Source organism: Melospiza melodia, chromosome 1 (assembly GCF_035770615.1).
Source record: "Melospiza melodia melodia isolate bMelMel2 chromosome 1, bMelMel2.pri, whole genome shotgun sequence".
NCBI lineage: Eukaryota > Metazoa > Chordata > Aves > Passeriformes > Passerellidae > Melospiza > Melospiza melodia.
Window position 1 is genome coordinate 137,718,836 of NC_086194.1, and position 19,667 is coordinate 137,738,502.

The window sequence follows — 19,667 nt, forward strand, 5'->3', positions numbered from 1 at the left end:
TATCACTTGGTGCCAGGCCAATAGCCAGCATTTCCAGTACCAAGACTGGCAATTAGCCTGGTGGCTGGATGGGTTCACATGAGCATAACACTATTAATTAAACAGCAGCTGTGTTAATCAAGATACCAAAAGCAATTTGTTGTAATAAATATTTTATTAGCATGCCCATCAATAACACAAAATAAGAGGATTTAATTGATTCATTTACAAAAATATTCACACAGTGGTGGCTGTAACTCTGTTTAAGGATGTGGAAACAAGTCTCATCTGTCAAAGGGTATATTCCCACTTTATCACTTTGTGTTGATGGTACAGTAGATATCACTTACCCAACTATAACTACTTGTTTTTTATAAGCCAAGCATTGCTGACCCCTCAAGCAGCAATACCTGGCAATTGATGCTAAAGGGCTCTTTTTTTCTCCTTGTTGTTTTATTCTTTCAAAAAAATGCATTCTGACTTTTAACTACAGAAAGATTTGGATTATGGAGTGCTATTGTTATTCACCTCATCTTTTTCTTCCTATTGAAAAGACCACAAAATTGAAAGAGCGCATATATACTTTTTTTATTTCTCCTAGTACTAATAACTAAACAGATGGGGGAAATGGTGTGTTTTAAACAAATATGCATCATAAATATAACAGCTAGCAGTGATTTCTAATGCTGAGGAATATAAAGAAATATATTTCTGAAAAGTAGAAAAAGGCTGCTGATTTTGCAAGAAGGTCACAGATTGGACAAAATGTGTTTCAAACATTGAAGAGAGTGGGGAAAGATTAAGGAGAAGGTCTACTAAAAGAGCAGGATGTAAACTCTTTGGACTGTTAAAACTCAGGCTTGTCATGACCCACATTTTTGGAAGACTGTTTTGAGTAGTTTTCCCCATGCTTTCTCTGTGTCAGGTCATTTATTACTTGTTAGAGTGGAAGTCTTGCTGTGCTTTGTCCACTTGCCCGACATCTTAGACACTTGAGAAATCTGCTGGAAGCACTTAGATACATTTTATATAATATGCATGGATATAGAGCCTACATATACATATAAAGAAGGAAATGCATTTATAAAAATAAAGCTAATTTAATACAGAATACTACTAATAAGAAAAAAATACATTATGGGAAAGAGTAAATAATTCTAATATTTGATCTTCCTTCACAAAAACTTAACCCACAGCCTGTACTACAATTAATTTCTATCATGTTCATTATTTGCTCAGCAGCTTTAATCTTCAAAATATTTTAGTCGTTTTTAAGAAAAAGAAACAAACACCAGTGACTTATGCAGTCAAATTGCACAACACAAATGGTGATCAGGAAACATTGTAAATAAACAGGTGACATCCTGTTATGAAAAATCACCTGACTTCTGGTTTTTCCAAGGTACTAATGCAATATTTTTAAATTATATGTAACCTTCAGGTGGCACAAACTCTGCATCTCAGGTATGATTTGTCTTTTGATCTCTTGGAAGACTTTATATTGTATTGTTTTAGTTGTCATGCCTGAAAGGTGCTCTAAACTGTGAAGTTTAAGGAAAAAATGTGCTTAATCTGCCAAGGAGTCTGTAAGACTGCTGGCCCCGGGTGTGCTGGCAGCTGATCCATAAGATCCCATTGTCATTAATAGCAGGAGCTGGACTGCTCCGAACCACCCAGGCAACTCTCAGCAGGCAAAGTGAGCCCTGCCGTGCCTGTGGGTCCCATCCTGCTGCAGCTCCATGGCACCAGGCTCATGGGGATGGGCAGCTCTGGCATGGATCCATCCCAGCCTCCTCCAGAGCTGGATTGTGTTTAGCTGGTCAGAGCATCAGTGCTGCTCACCTGAGAGAGGCTGTGGCAATGCCACGCAGCAAAGTGGACACCAAAAAGCAGTCAGGGAAGCTGCTGTTGCTGTATCTGCTCAGAATGAGAGAAAAGTTGGATTGAAGTCACTTTGTGAACACATAAGTGAGGTGAATGCCCTGGAGAGGAAGCTGTGACAGGGCTGTGCCACGGCGCTGTGACAGCCCTCATTCACAAGTAGCTCAGCCTCAGCATACTGTAGCTTAATTCTCCATGGGAAGATTAATCCCTTGGAGAAGGATTAAGCTGCAGTGAACTAGGGCCACTTTATTTCTGAATGGGAAAGGCCACACAGGGATTTAATGCACTTTATCTTATGTGCATTGATTTCACAGCTTTAGTTAATTCATCTTAACTTCCCTGAATTCCCTTGTGTGGACAAGCTTTTTGTCTGCAGAGAGGTTTTTGGAGCTGCTTGTAAAGCTCCTCATGCCAGGAGCCCAACCAGAAAGCAGGTTGGAATGATTTTTCTGGTTCTGAAGGAGCTTATACCTGTCTAGATACTATTAAATTACCTCTTTCTCAGATGGCTGATCCGTGACATCCTTAGAATAACTATTTTAATTAGATTTTTTGAATGGATCAGAGAAAAAGGAGTGTTCTTAAAACTAATCTCTGGGCTATTTTTGAAATCTCTCATGAACAGTCTTTTCAAGGCTTTCAGATGGCATGAATTGTGCACAGCTGCACAAACAATATTTTCTCAAGATTGGACATGTCTGGTTGTGCAGTTTAATAGATTTCCTTGCCCAGTGGGATTTTCTTCATCTTTGGTCATGGTCATAAGAAAGCATTTTGTCTATATGGATAAGGAGAGAGTGGAGTTTCTATTTCTTTATCCTAAAGATCTCAATCCCTTCCTCTTGGTGGCACAAGTGACACAGATCTGGGTTAAGGAGGATGCTTTCATGGGGGCTGCTCTTAAAATAATGGCATGGTTTGACTGTTGTTGGTCTTTGGGGAAATGTTGTTGTTCGTTTCCTGCATAGTTGACATGAATTACATCAAATAAAGTGTTTCCTGATGTCAGTGAATCATAACCCAGTTTTACTGTTCAGTTACATCATGGCAATTCACCTATCAATTTAAAATTTTGCCTAACAGTTCTTCACTGGGACACTTTATGTAGCAACAAAAGATATCTCCTGTGGATTCCACAGAAGTGTTAGTATGACTTAATTCAGTAGCAGCCAATAAATATTTTGGCATTTTGGTAAGCATATGAGGTGCATAGAGGCTGTCATTCATGTGGGAAAAGCCATGTGAGAGCAGAGGTATTGAAGAACAAAGAAATGTAAATAACAGCTGAACATCAGGCTACAGATGTTTTCCACCAATATTACTCAATAGTAGTACTCATCAATACTGATCCCAGTGAGACTAGGAAAATATTTTAAACTATAAAATGCATATTTATATATAAAATATAAGTTATACAAATGAGAAAATGTGAAGAAATTAATTTAGTTCTTTACACTAAAATTTGTAAATTCAGGAAATAGAAGTAAATATCTTTAAAATTTAGCTGTGATACCTGTATTTATCATTGTAGTAACAGCTTTATAAGTGTTCAATGTGTTCTAATGATGGCTTTTCCTCTTTTTTTCACACAGCTGATTGGATTTGTGTACGCCTGTTACGTGATCAGTATTTTCATGGAGGAGGAGGACAGCTGTAAGTACTGATACACACCTCACCATCCCTGGAGCCAAGGTACCTGGGCTGAAACTTAGTCTTGCATTAAACTACCAAGGCAAAGAACAAAGTTTGAAAAATGGCAGAATCTGGCATTCATGTACACAACCAATTATGCTTAAAGACATACTTATTTAGGTACTAACAACTTATCAAGGTGGGATGGCAATTTCTTAACTTCTTCGTAGGGATTTGTGAACCTCTTACGTGAGCCAGTCAGAGATGAAAATTATATGATCCATTTTGCATACATATAGATATATATGCCTTTATGGATGCACATTTACATTTGAATCAAAGCTCCTGAAACCTCTTAATCCGTTTTTCCAAATGGCATCTTTATCAGCAGTAAAATTTATGGAGAGGACAAACCAAGCCAATTGCAGTGTGCAGTATCATTCTGATCAATAATTAGATATACCTGATCTATGCTTACAGGCACCTAGACCATGCATTTAAAATGCTGACCCCATATTCTTGACTTGCTTTTGTCAATGAAACCCTTATATACGTACTCATGTTGTTCCACAAGTTTGAAAATGTGCACATCTTAAGAAAGTATTTCTCAAAAAGTCACTAAGAGACTATTGGAAAAATCTGAATATGATGAACATTTTGGTAGGATGTTATGTGAAAAGTGTTAGTGAGAATTCTCTGAGGATGTCACCATACCCACATGACTGGAATAACCATTGGTAAAAGCAGTAGAGAGAATGGAAAAATATTGGATGAGCAGAGGAGCGAACACAAGAACAAATTTAAAAAAGGAACAACGTGTGATCATTTAAATTACTTCTTATTTATGAGGAGGCAAACAGTAAAATAGCTCTCTCTAGGGGAAAAAAAGAACTAATGTCAATAGCATTTTATGGTTATAGCATAAATAACATGAAACTAAATATTTATTTATAATTTTTATTCATAAATCTTTACATAGTTGTTCTGTTTTTTCACAGAATAGGTCTAGTGGGTGAATATCATAGGAGAAATTAATTTAGTTTGTAGGAAGGTATTTGATAATACCTGGAAAATCTTATTGAAAACATAATTCAAGTAATTCATGTTTGTGATGGAAAAGCAGATTGTTTCATTGAAAACAGTGTGAAGGACTATAAACAAAATATTTTTTTATTGCTACAAATGGTACAATGTTCAGTTCTCCATCATAATGCAACAGACATTAGTATCAAATCTATTTTAACACTTTTATTTAAAGGTTTTATTAAGAAGAAAATATATCAAAGAGATTCTCAGATAAAATTGAGTGGTAAGGCATAAGCACTTACACGGTGTGCACATATTGTACTGTGGAAAGGCAAAAGGAGCCTGGATAAAGATGGATGCTGTAAAGGAGAAATATGAACACCTGGAGAAGAAACATAAATAAAATGTAGGGCTTGAGGAGAAAAAGCCCAGAAAATGCTTCCTAGGAGAGCTGGAAACTGCCAGTTCGGAGGAACTGGTAACACAGGGCATCAGCAGATGGCACAGCAGCACAGTGGCTGGGTGGTTTGGGATTCATAAACATGGCCTTTGCTCGGTGAAATCCAGACACTGCTCCTGTCCCTATGGCTGTGATGAGTCAGGGCAGTAGCCAGGGCTTCGCAGAGATAGCTGGAAATTTTATGAGACAGTCACTAAATGCTAGGAACAGGGGCGCTACATCAGCTGTTAGGGAAAGCCTGCAGGTGATGAGGAAGACACAAACTGCAGCGCCTTTGAAGGAGAAACATGCATGCACATCCACACCCACATGCCAGCACAGATTAATTGGTTCCTGGGAGGACAGACTCTTCCACTTTTTACAAAAATATGTTATATTGCTGTAGGCTTTGGTTAGCCCTTTGTAGTGTGCTTCACACACCGTTTCAGGCAAGTGTGGAAGACAAAACTCTCAGGATACTTTCCATGTTCATGGAAACTACAGTCACGTGCTATAGACCATACGTGACTTACACACTCAAGGCCTCACAAGAGGGTTTTTTCCAAGTTAAGGGCCCTGTTCACTTTGAAAACATGTCTAGTTCAGAAGAGATAGGGGCTTCTTCATTTTCCTCTGATGGTGGTTTTGAGGGTTTTGAGCCATACAATACAGATGGAAATTTAATTCACTGAGAATGGAGAACAGGTAACATATTTATCAACCAATAGAACACATCAAGTGCTAAGGTGACCCAGTATGTACACCTAACCCAGTTCCCATTCTCCTCAACTGACTCAGGGGTCTGCATTTAATTTCTGCTTGTCTTTCAGAACTGTCAATGACAATTTGCTTGTCTGTTACAAGTTAAAATCACCTCACTTGTCTTGGAAAATATGGTAATGTCCTTTGTTAGGAATGGACAAATTTCCCGTTTCACTTGTATCTTTACATTTGATCTTCTATACTCTTGTGTGAATAGGTTTACTTTGTTGGCAGAGAATGACCTGGGGCAGGGGCCAGAGCAGTGCACAAAGGACAGAAAAAGAGGAGCAAAGAAGTGGAATAGATGCAGCTAGGAGATTTTACAACCATTGGAAAGAAGTAATTTCTGACTTGCTACTTTTTTATTGTCTTCTAAGATTCTGAATTGGATCAAAGCAAATAAGCAGCCCATTAATATCTCACTTTGTGTCTTAGTGTCCATTTGTGTTTTAGAGCCCTCTGTGTTTATAGATAAATGCATTGTAGACAAGCGTTAACCCCTTCATAAGAATCCCACAAATATCTTTTGAATAAAGAAATGTCTGTTTAAGGCACAGTAAGAAAATTGTCTAGTTTGATAATTAGCTGAGAAGAACAGGACTTATTCTGGAGAAATTCACATTGCTAACTTGCAGCATAATGAACAGAAAATTATTCTAGATGTAAGCACAATGGTACTTCAAAACATATTGAAAGTAGACTGTTTATATTAGGAAAAAAGTCCAAAAACCTGCAAGTAAGACCAATTTTATGCATTTAAATATGATGCAGCAGATCTTTTTCTTGGGTAGATGCAGCTATTCCATCATATTTTAAGCAGTAGTTTGCACAGAATAAATCCTCAGCCATCGGAGTGTCAAAGCCTCCCTAATTAAATATACTCTGCAATATTTAGTGCATTGAGTTAACCCCAGTTCTTGGTCTAAAACCCATCAAGCAGACTTAAAAATTAATAATAGCTGCCTGTTTAGCCTCTATGCAGTGCTTAAATGGATTTGGAGCCTGACATTTCAGCTGATGGACACTTTTCTGAACAGTAATAATGCTTGAGGAAACATTTATTTCCAGCTATTGCTCACCCTACCTACATTTCATACTGTAGTTAACTTTTACTTAGAGGGAAGATGGTAGCAGGTCAAAAGGAATGGAAAAAAAAGGGACATGTAAAAGGCATACTACGGTAGTGGGGTTATTACCTTCCATCATTCATCCTAATGAAAAAGTCTATTTATATCTCTTCCCTTCATTTTTTCATTTCTCTCTTCGTAGATCTATCAATCTCTATAAGCCCTTTGAAGGAGTAGAATATGTGAAATCTGTAATCATAAAAGCCTGTCACTATCCTGTTTGTGAATCGTTTTCTCCTAAAAATGAACTCAGAAACTGATTTCCACCTTGTCAGAGTTACTGTTTTAATTCAATCTGGAGTCTGGAGACTAGGCAAAATACATTGCTAAAAATCATGATTAAACTTCTAAATAGTTTCTGGACTTCTTTGAGAAACCATTGTTAGCACTACTACTGCTAAATACTAGTTCATAAATGTGACACTGACACATGTCAGAAGTGATAGTTCTGTAGTGTACTGCATTTTGTGGAGTGGAAACTGATTTGTAAACAAATTGCATAAAGAAATAGCAGTGAAATCAGAGGGGAAGGTTTGCCATAAAACTACAGTTGTGATTTCAGCATCTTTGTGCAAATGAGGCTGAAATGCCAAAAGGCCAATCCAATGAAACTTAAACCTCTTTTGTGCATGGGTAAAAATAAAGGAAAAGGCTTCCATTCACCATGAAGATTTATCCCCTAAATGAAAACACAAGAACAGAATTAATAAACAAAAAAAGGATTCTTTTTTGTCTGTCCTCTATGCTAGTTGTGTTCACAACTCAGCTGTGCTTTCAAAACAGAGAGGAAGATGAATTTGTTTTTACAAATTACAAGTTTCCCCATATTGTGGTACCAATATGACCCTCCATATGCTATCATTACAAAGATATTAAGTAAAGCAAGATATATTATTAGTTCCTCTGAAAAACTACTGCATTGCCTTATCTGACATATGGCATTGCATTCGTACGCACCATTGAGCATCTGTTCTCAGTAATCAAACAAGAGAAAAAGAATTTTATATCACATTTAATTTAATATTTATAGTTACACAGTAGGTCCAGCAGTGATAAATTTATTATAAATATGCTAATTTTTTGCAAAGTGAATGAAGAACTAGCTAACAATAGCTAATATTGAAAATATCTGATTACCTTTATATATAAGTATCCAAGTCTCCTTAACCAAGGAGTTTTTGGCAGCCCACTACTATCTTTACATTAATTGCAATTGTATATGCAGGTTAATCTAAGGTGAATCTATTTAAATTCTGAGGAAAGATTTTTTCTCATAAAATGTTTAATATCAAGGACCACCAAGAAGGAGAATTCTGCATTACTCTTCTGTTGGGCAATACACGAATCAAACATCCCCTGTCAACAACTGTCCTAAATTATCTCCTTGAAAATGAGGTCTTAGCAAAACTTTTCAAACAGCAGCACAGGTCATCTCTGGGCTTTAGCACTCACCACTGTCACCTTTAAACCGTAATGATCTGGGAAAAAAAATGTGTTGTTCCTGACCAGTGGATGAGTATTCTTGACACAGATGTTTAAAATGATAATAAGTTTTACTGCTTGGCAGAGAAACAGCACTATAAGCTGCCACATTGACAGCATTCTCCCAACTTCAGTGTTTCTGGAAAATGGGAGTGGTTACCAGAATTTTTGGAAGGCTTGAAAGCAGCTTGCATCTTTCTGTTCATCTGGACAAGAAACCCAAAACCCCAGAATTTTGATTCACCTGTTTTGGAAAAAACAACACGATCAGGTATTTTTTTTCCAGGTATACATATTGCTAGGCATAGAATAGTAGTGGGTTCATAACCAGACGTATTCTGTAGTTCAACTGAACAGCTTTCTAAAAATAAAAAGTGGCCTCCTGCAGAGATGAAGTGTCCAACATACCTGTCCTCAAGGTGGTCTGTGACACCTGGAAGGCCAGGGAGCCCAGCCAATGCCACAGGTGGTTCCTGCTGCTCCTGGCACTGAGGTGCTGCCACATTCCAGAGTGTCTCATTCCCTGCTAGCAGCCTCTGTGATCATCCTGCAGATGCCTACCCTGAACTGAAGGAGAGGTTGTGCATGACCAGAAATGTCACCAGGCATATCCAGGGAGCTTCCTCAGTTCAGCTGTGCCCAGGACGGCTCCACGAGGCATTTAATGGAGACAAATGTCAAGCTGCAGTTTCTGTAGACTCTAGAGGTCTGTCCAGCTGGAGTTTGTTGATTAGATGCAGACTCATCTATTTGCTACCCTACTTATACCTGACTCCACTTTCTCCTGTAGTGGAAATATAAAGGATAAAACTCTGTCCTAACAAGACTTTATGGTTTAACAACATTGTATGGTCCTACAGTCCTATTGATGTCCTCTTTATTTATCACTAGCCTTAGTGATAAATAAATTGTGTAAATTACCTGAAAATGCATGCTCATTCTTACACGAAACTAACGCAATGAATTCTCATGCATTTAATAAAGGATGAAATACTGCAGGGATGTTACACTATTTAAACTACCTCTACATAATATTTCAATTTATTTTTGTTCCTTTTTTCTTTTTTGTTTTACATTTGGTTATCATACATTGCCTGAGAAAGCATTTATTCTAGTTCCTATGGAAACATATGCATAGACATAATGCACACAACCAAGGGTAAAATCTTTGAGGTGGTTTAAAATAAAAGCAATTAAACAATATAAATTCAAATACTAGGGGGAAAAGTTCTTGATTCTAGACAGGCTATTGGCAAAAAATTGCAGCAAAGACATGATCCCCCTTATTTTTTTCTGCTTAAAAGCCATGGATGAGTAATCTCTCACAGGAAAGCAAAATCTAAAAAAAATACTCAGGCAACTGTCTACTTTTTCATTCCCCTAGCAAAATGTACAAAATGGTCTTCATTTCCAGTTGTATTCTCCATTGACTGTTGCAGAACACTGTTCTAAGAGATTGTCTTTAAATAATAGATGGTGCAAAGCATACAGAAAGAGGAGTTTTAACTGTGGAATATTTCTAGCAGCAGCAGAAGTTACCTGCTTGAAAATACCATGTTTCATGTGGGATCCAACATGTAAGGTTTGTCCAGATAGGGTGCAGACAAAGCATGAGAAAATGGCATCATCTAAATGAAGTCTAAGCTAATTCCAGTTTTTCATTGGTTGAACATAGTTTACTCTAAAGTGTGACTCAAATAACTTGAGGAAATCCCCCTTGAGTTTCTAAACCACTTCAGTAAAATATTTTAGTCTATCTTCAGTAAAAAATTAATTTCTTAATGTTGGGTTGCTTGAATAGGTATGGAGAAATAATCAATACACCTGCATGCAAGCCAGCAGCTCATTGATTTTTCATTAAGGAAGGGGATAAATCACTCAAATAGTAAGAGTACCTCCAGTGCCTTCCCACAGTTCCTCCCTTAAGCACAAGTCAGAAATTTCTTCCTGAAATTCAGTAGAAAAGAATCACCTCAATCACTTTAGCAAACATAATATTATTGGATATTCTCCAGAATATTAGCAGGTCACAGCAGTCATGATTAAGTCACAGTGCAGTTTTGAAACGTTCTTTTGTGAGGGAGGAAATCCCAAGTGCCCTGAGCCAGCTGTATCTGGCACTACAGACAGTTCAGTGGGTGAGGCATATTCTCCTCTGCTTCATACATTGAAATGATACTTGGTAATTTTCATCAAGATGGAGTTCTCCAATAACTTTTTTCTTTTTGTAAGAACTTGAGGAAGAGTTCAGGAGAGTAAAATTTAATATCTTTTAAAGATCTCTGTTACACCAATGAATTGTGTGAGCATTCAGCTGCCAAAAGGTGAAGAGCTGCAATCACTAGCTTCCATCCACAGTTCTGCATTCTGACTGTAGAAATATGCACATATAATGTATGTAGTAATTTAAATGAGATTTCAGGAGCACGTGTAAAGTATTTAGAAATATCTGTAAGGAAAGCAAAATAGATTTTATGTACTATTTTTAGAAAGTACTAACACAGTTTTCTGAAGAGAGATATGTGTCAGAAATTATAACCTCATGAGACAATTTTACCTGTTTTGATAAATATGTACATGTGTATATATGTGTGTAGGTGGGTACATATATCCATATGGGTGGGTATGCAGTTGAATATATATATTTTATTGTTCAAACACAGGTATATACAGATACCCCTTAACTTTGAATTGATTTCCAGAGTGATAGCTAGACAGTTTTTAAAGGCTAATTCACTACTACCTGATCAAGTTCTGTTTTTCAAATACAATTAATGTTAAGCATTTCCACCATTGATTCAGAATATTCAGACTGGATATATGGAATAATTTTTTACAATGAGGATGGTGAAACCCTGGAACAGGTTGTGCAGAGAAGTGCCAGGTGCCTCATCACTGGAAACAAAACTGAAGGTCAGCAGCCTGATCTAGATGAAGATGTTTCTGCTCAGTGAAGAGGGGTTGGACTAGATGGTCGTTAAAGAGTTCTTCTAAACCAAATTATGCTAGAATTCGGTGATTCTATGAATATTATATGCCATATCACATATAAAATATTATATATTTATTTATTTATTCATATATATATATATATATATATATATATATATATATATATATATATATATATATATATATGCATACACACATTTGTGCAACACTGTACAAATTCAACAGAGGCAAATGCCAGGTCCTGCACCTGGGGAAGAGAAACCCCCTGCACTAGCACAGGCTGGGGGCTGACCTCATGGAAAGCAGCTCTGCAGAGAAGGACCTGGGGGTCCTGGTGGGCAACATCTGTCCATGAGCCAGCAGTGCCCTGGGGGCCAAGAGACCAAAGATGTCCTGGGCTGCATTAGGAAGGACATTGCCAGCAGGTCAAGGGAGGTGATCAGGCCTTTTCAGTCTGGAGAAGAGACAAATGAGAGGAGAACTTTTCAATGCATACAGATATCTCGAGGGTGGGTGGAGATATCTCCAGAGGATTGGGCCAGACTCTTCTTGGTGGTCCCCAGTGACAGGACACAGGGTAGTGGGTACAAACTCAAACACAGGCAGCTCCTCCTGAGTATGAGGGGGAAAATAAAAACCTTTATTTAAGGGAGGCAAAGCCCTGGAACAGGCTGCCCAGAGAGGCTGTGGAGTCTCTTTCTGAGGCTATTCACCAATAGCATCCTGCTGTAGGTGAACCTGCTTTGGCAGGGAGTTTGGACTTCACAATCTTCAGAGGTCACTTCCAACCCCAAGAAGTCTGTGATTGTGTGATAGAAGAGAATTATCTTTAAGTAGGAATATACTTGTAACCATGCGATTTTCTTTAAACTGGAGATCATACATTCCCTTAAGATTTTTTTTGTTTACTACTCTAATAAATAATATTCATATTAAAATGGAATAATAATTCTGATTTTAGGGGTTATATCATTTAATGAGAAGTCCTCAATAGTTCTTAGAATCCATGCATTGCTTCCTTACTCCCAAATATTCAGTATGCCTTTTTTTTTTAAGTGGCTCATTTGATTCTAGTTTCTACCAACCTAACTTAATATTGATTTTGTTTTAATCTCCACCTTCCACCTCCTTGGCCTTTCTGTTGAAATTAAATCTGTCTTTAAATGGATGCTATTCCAACCCCCAGTTGCCAGCACCTTAGCCTTTTCACTTAAATTGCATCTATTGTTAAATCAATCTTACTCCAGCATCCAGCGCTGCTCTCTTGAGCTTTCCACTCAACATCACACACAGGCCTAAGTGGTGCCCATTCCTGTCTGTACCTTTCATCCAGCTGCTCCATTAAAATGAAACCTCTTTACAAATCCATTTTCCACTTCCAGTAGCAATCCTCTTTCTTCTTCATTTCCGAACGGCAGCAGCCTTGTGTCTGTTTTAGTTTGTGGAGCTTAAAAAGAAACTTTTCAGACTCCTGCACTTCTGTGCAAACACCATCTCCTCCAAATCTTAACTGTCATGCAGATAGGTTATCCTAATTTTTGGGTCTCAGCTTAAGCAACACCCATTTCCTTGTTAGTGCTGCCTGCGTGGTAATTTCCCAGTCAGCAAATCATGTCTAAGAGCTTTGTCTGGGAGTATCTGCTGCCTCGGCGTGGGAAGCGTCAGCCAGGAGCGAATGATGTGCCCCCGTAACAAAAGGGAGCGCTGAGCCAAGGGGGGCACAGGATTAGTCGGGCTGTACACTGGGCTGTAAACTGTCATTATACACTGATAAGGAATCTGGGAATTCAGTGAGCAATGAACAGTTAGGACAGCTGTTCATTGAGACAACTGTACCCACAGCTTCCCTGATATGATGTGTGACTCAGCCTCTTTGACAGACCCAACAGACTTGCAGATGAATTAGCAGTTTTAGTGATAGCAAAAGATTTTAAAATCATAGAAAATTTGGGGAGCTAGGAAGAAAGTTAGGCTTGGTAAACCCTGGGAAATGTTAAGGGTAGGCCCTGGGAAATGTTAGGCCTTGTGTTTGCTAGATCATGTGAAACTGCACCTGTGTAATCAGCAGATGATAAATGATATGATTGTTAGATGTGATGATTATTAAGTAATTAGATGTAATTATTGTTTAGTCATAAGAAGAATCATGAGAAACCATATTAGGGGTTTGAGGGGGATCACAAGTAACCCATGCTTGGATGAAATCAATGTATACAATAGAACTACTTAAGTTTAATAATTAATATGTAAGTTATATAACAATAGAATATAAAACATGTTCAGCTTGAAACCGTATCAGCATCAGATTTGGGTCTGTGTCCCCTGAAACTCATAGCTCTTTAATAAAAGAACCTGCATATAATAATTTTGTGATTATGTGTTCCTGAATGCTAACATAAGTGGTCAGAATTCTCAGTGCCTTTTCTTTTTGCTCATTCCTGGCCTGCAAGAGGGATGGTGAGGCTTCTTCTCAGAAAAAAAGAAAAGTCCTCCCTTCTTCTTTACAGATAATAGCCTCAAAAGTAAAACAGATCCATGCAGACCACCTGAGTTGAGAGACTGCCCCTGATTTTTCCTGAAGATAAGGTTTGTTCACAATTCTAGTAGCACTAAGCTTTGAAATACAGCAGTAGAAAAACCAGAGTTGCTAGTTTCTTGTTTTAAGGGAGTACCCATGACAAAAATCATACAATATGGGTCCCTTTTTATCTAATGTGTTCCAATTTATGTAATCATACATTGTAGCCTTAGAGGATATTCAAGCTATCTAGAAAAGTGGGTATTATAAATTTAAAAAGAGGTAGCTAACCAGCAGTCAGTGAAGTTCATTGAACCAAGCCATGAATTTCAGGTCATAGTCAGGTAAATTTTGAAGATAATTTTATTTGGTAATGGATACTTTCTCAAAATGTGGCAAAAATTGAAAAAAGATGAATAAGAATTAACTATTCACCACTTTTACATCTTTGAAAATCTCAGGTCCGAATCTCATAAATCTGAAGGCAAGCAGCATTTTCCACCAAGAAAAATTGTCAGTTTTGTTTGGAAGAGAAAGGGATAAACAATGATTACTGACAAGTTCAAAGCAAGAGAAATAACCTTGAAAATAAAGTATCACAAGAATTTCTTAGAAGAACCACAGTCAAAAGGCAAGAGACAGGAGAAATTATTAGTTCAGTTAGTCAAAGCATGGTACTAATTAACACCAAGGTTGTAGGTTCGATTCCTGTATGGGCCATTCACATAAGAGCTGGACCCAATGATTCTTGTGGGTGCCTTCCAACTCAGAATAATTTGTGGTCAAAATATTGAAAATAATTTAGGCGATGGCTTTAGGTGGTAAACACTTTCCTTTATCCTGTGAAATTCTTGCCTCTTTAGTTCTCTTTACCATGTTTCTGATATCATCACAACTTCAACATTTTTGAATTCTTCCTGTTTTAAACTTTGACTTGTTGTCTATATATCGCGCTTTTTAGATTTTCCAGTTGTGCTATTTCAACAGCCTTAATGGTTTCAGTATATAAAATAAGCAAGGTTTAGAGCAAGAGGTGTTGTCTTAATAAATCAGGAGGTATAGCTGTTATGGTTTTCCAGCTGGACCAGTTGGTCAAACAAAATATATTGCCTGCTCCTAGAAAAGCTGTTTTTCAAAAAGGCTACATTATATTTATTGCATTTAGTCTATTGCTGTTGTGCTTTATTAACTCTGTATCTTAACAAGTCTTTCTCTTACCAGTGTTCTGTGATTTGGGTCATAGCTGGACTCACTTCAAACTTCATTTGACATTCTTTTGCCTTGAATCAGTAAATATACAGTTGGTTTTGCTAGCAGAAATTTAATCTCAGTTCTTCTGTGTTTTTCTCAATACCACAGACTAGATACAGCAAAATTGTGGCATGTGACTCTCACCATTTATATGATGGCTCTTATTCCTTGGCATTGATTTCCACTCATTCTCTTTTCCTCCTTAATAATGAAAATCTGTTGTTTTGGAGGACTGAAATTTTAGAGTTACAAGGTTTTCTGAAAAGTGTATTTTTACTTTATCTTTCTTCAGGGAGAGTTTTTTTATGATTGAGGGCAGTATTGCATTATCTTTGTTTTTCATTGGCAGATTGATTCACTGGTGGCTTCAAAGTGAATGGTAATCCTGTTACAGACTCTACTGCAGACATTCAATATGAAATTATGCCACTTTCTAACAATGAGAAAACCATTTCCCTAGCCATCATGTTTGCTAACATATGTGATATTTCTTTTTTCCCTCCATCATATATGAGAAGACCACTGGCTATTGTAAGCTCCCATTTTATGGCACTCTACCTTCTCAGCTCTATTTTCAAAGCTGAAAAAGGAATAATTTTATGTTTTGGGGTGTTAAGGAGCTAATTTGAGTTGGCGACAGAGATGGTAATACTAAAAACAATATTAAGAGATGAGGAAGTTGACTTGAATGTGAAGATAGAGCCGGAAAAAAAGCAATAAAAATGTGAGGAGCAATAGACTTCCTCACTTGCAGAGAAAGACTGACAGAGACAAATGGGTACTCATGGATACCCTTGGATGTAATTAAGTAGTGTACTTAGCAGATATATCCACAGTAGCTCTAAAATGCTCGATGGCCATACATTCTGGGGTGGAATGAGGGTACCACAGAAGAACTTGATAGTGCATTTACAGGGGCTGGTAAATGCTCACATGATACTGGATAAACAAAAGATTATTTGGCTGGCTTTGAAAAACTAAAAGCAAGAAGAAACAGAAGACTAGAGCATGTTGATTTGTTCTCATTCATAGAGATAAAAAATTAAAAAGAAGATATTGAGAATCTGGAGATTGCTGAAGGGATTTATCCACTTCCATTTACAATCTGTAGACTTTGATTGAGAGAAGGCACAGTAGTACCACAGGCTTCTGCTGGGGTGAGAGGAGGGCTCCGTCAGTGCTGGAGGCAACATTGCCTGCTTAGCAGAGAGGAAAAAGGTAGTTTGGATCTAAAGACATTAAAACCCTTGGAGGTTTGTGGTAGAAAATTTGGGTTCTGCCACCTCAAGGATTGAAGCAGATCACAGCTAAGGGAGGTGTAGCTGTGAGCGCAGTGTAGATGCAGGGTGGGGAATGCATGCAATGCCCCACCCAGAGGAGCAAATGTCTTGTGGTGAAGCAGGATTTCTACTCAGAATGTCACTCATTGTCTGTCACAGACGAGTAGAGAAATTATAAAATAAAGGCCTCATAAAATTGGGCCTTGGTCTGCTAAATTAATAGCTGACCTGTCACTTCTAAGTGCAGCTGAGTAGTTTGCAAGTTCCCATGTGAAAACAGCCTTGGGAATGAGAGTTCATTAACACAACAATCTATTCCTAGGGTGAAAAATAAGTGCACCTGTAAAAACAATAAGCTCTGTCTCATGAGAATCAGTAGAGAAAATATGTAAAGTAACTAAAAATACAGAAGTTTGATAGATATACAAAATACCATGTACTGAGCAATGAACTAAGTGTGAATGTATTGTCAACCAATAAGATCAATAAGATCTGACACAATGCCCTCTGATAATTCTATAAAATATTACCTATACAATAAAAATAGGGGTTTTCCTGCATGAAGAAAATGGAGTCATGGCTCTTTTATTACAACAGTAGTCATGAGGGCAAAGGCAGGATGATAAATGAAAAAGAGGAAGAGGAAATGGAAATGGCCTTATCTGAAATGGAAAACAATGTTAAATAGTGTTAATGGGTTTGATCTCATAAAGTGCAAAACAGCATCAGATCAGTACTCTTGAAAAAGCTGACAGCTGACCTCTCAGGCTCCTGGAAGTACAAGTTTTAGCATCTGTAGCCAGGTCAAGATATCAAGTCTTTGAAGTAAAGATGGTGGCTCTATACCTGGATCCCAGCAAAGGCAGCTGCTAATAAAGGAAGGGACGGGGAAGAAGGAGACTTCCCTGACTGGCTGCAAAAGACATTAACTGGCAGGCATGTTAAGCAGATTTTAAAGCAAACAAAAAAGAGTTATAAAGGAAAGAAAAATTGCAACATGGGCTCAATGTGACAGAGCTTTAGTCAGCCAGAACTTTGAAGTGGATGTTCAAGATTCCCTTTGTAGAAAGCTTCCAGAGAATACCACAACACAAAACTCATAAAAGGCAGAATTAATTGCATATATAAACTAGCATGCTTTTTAAATGGAAAAACTCAAAGTTACTGCATCATACAGAACAGAAATGAAAGGCTTGTAGCATTTCCCTCATTGTTTTCTATGTCTATGTAGTTGGAGGACCATTTGAGTCCCAGCCAAGTCTCTGGCTTCTTGATTTGCAGGTGTTCTCCTTGGCCTGCCAGGTTCTTTCCATCTTCTCTTAAGGCTGCCTGGTTTGCTGCTCCCGCTGCAGTCTCTGCTTGAGGAGCAGGTTGGCAGCTCCTTCCCTCTCTGCCTTACACCCTGTGCTGTGCCTTGAACACAGACACTCTCCTGAAGGTCCTTGGCCCACTTTTTATGAGACAAGTAAAGATACAAACATATGAAGCAAATACCATGTCATAGAGGGTGATAGTAGCAAGTTTCAGAAGCAGCCTTTCATACCTAACAAGTTGAGAAGCTGGGAAAACCCAGAATCACTCAGTGATATGAAGAATCCCTCCAGTCCTGTAACCTACTTTTTAAAAATAAAATTAATGTTCTGTTGTGAATGGATGATGTGAAATTTCTTCAGTACATAGAAATCCTTTCCTCCAAATGTCACGTGTTCTAATATGTCATGTATTTGATCTTACAAATACTTTTCTCTAGGAATTTTATCTTTAATTATTCATTAAGGTTGAACAGGTTCAGCATTAATTTTAAAAATAGGGAACATTCATTTCTTACACTAAAATATCAGTGGCATGTAGTTAAGGTTAGAAAAAGCAGCTGTGGTATTCTTGCGTGTATAATAATGAAGCAGCTACAAATACTTCAGTGCTGACTCAAAAATAAATAATTGGATCATACTGACAAATAACTGAACCCAAAAGAAATTCTATGGATACAAAGAAAGACAGGTCAGGAACAGAGCCCTGTGGGACTCAACTGGTAGGAAAAAAAACCAAACTAACAACTTGAAAGAACAAAACAACTAACCTGCAACCTAGTGATGAACTGTAAGTGGAATAGATCAATTCCGGTCAGTCTGAGATCTGCACTGAACATGTTTGAAAGAAAGCTGTAGTTTATGGCTTTAAACTCAGCAATAATATAAAGGCACACTAATACATAGTGTGGATTCCTGAATTGAAATACCAAAAAAAAGATCAAAGCACAACTTCAAAAAGCAGATTCAGAGTTGTGTCTCTTTTGAAGTCAACTTGGACACATTTATTGTGAAGATCACGTGTCTGGAGGTGTGACTGAAGCTGTAACAGCACTCTGTACAGTAGTCTTGGGAATATTTGAGTTGCCATTTCAGTGGATAGATTGGATGGACTAGTGGATAGAACTCAATGGCTTGTTTCTCTCCCAGTGTTGTGTGAATGTAATTGATAGATGTAGTTTCTGGGCATTTAATATCCTTTATGTGTTTTATTTTTCCTTTGCAGGTTTAATTTGTACATAGAATAGATCAGAAAGGGTACCAGAAAGGGGAAAAAAATTAATTACTGAAGACTAATTTTTACCAATTTTACATCTCTAATTTTCTCACTATATTAAAAATTATGTAGGAAGTTTTAATTAGAACTGTTTACACTTTACTTTGGTCATATGCAGAAAGAAAGCTACTCTTCATTGTATTTGAAATCTCAGACTAGAACTAGCAACAGCACCTTTAAATACAAGCCTCAGGAAAAAAAAAAAAAAACAGCTTTATCTGTTTGAAATGTTTTTAAATACAGCTTCCATATATTACTATTCTCTCAGGGATTTTCGCATTTTCATTAAAATGAGGAACAGAAAAATAGAGACCTATAAAGGGAGAAAATGTATCATCAGACATACTGAGTTTGAATTGCATTGCTGAAACATAAGCTAAGTCACAGCCAGCTATGCTGAGATGTACGGGATGGTGGATGCCCAAGCTGATAAGTATTTAGAGGGAGTACAGTATAACATTTTAAAGCAGAATGGAAAATCTCATCAATTTAAACTTTGAATGTGGGTTGGTACTATATAGCACCATGTCAGGAAAAATGAAAGTTTTCTAAAGCCTAAAGGAAACAATTTTTACATACCTGCAGTGTAAAGTATATATATTTTTTTTTTTTATACTGAATTAGGGATAATAAACTTGTAGTAAATATTACTTGATAGTAAATATTTTTCTATATGCCTTATGTGTGATAACCATACTCTTCTAGGGGCTTTTACCAAGTAGTGGCCAGGAGTCCTTAATGACATGAAA

The 19,667-nt window shown here is 37.4% G+C and overlaps 1 protein-coding gene across 3 annotated transcripts in view; it reads left to right on the forward strand.

Annotated features, from left to right (window-relative positions):
• Positions 1-19,667, forward strand: part of NKAIN3 (sodium/potassium transporting ATPase interacting 3) — a 337,404-nt gene that overhangs the window by 307,634 nt on the left and 10,103 nt on the right. For 2 of the 3 annotated variants that reach the window (XM_063169375.1, XM_063169384.1), the window contains exon 5: positions 3,456-3,516. In XM_063169375.1, coding sequence (XP_063025445.1) covers positions 3,456-3,516 — 61 coding nt within the window. Of the gene's footprint in view, positions 1-3,455; positions 3,556-19,667 lie in introns of all 3 variants that reach the window. The other variant, XM_063169394.1, reaches the window with a different exon arrangement.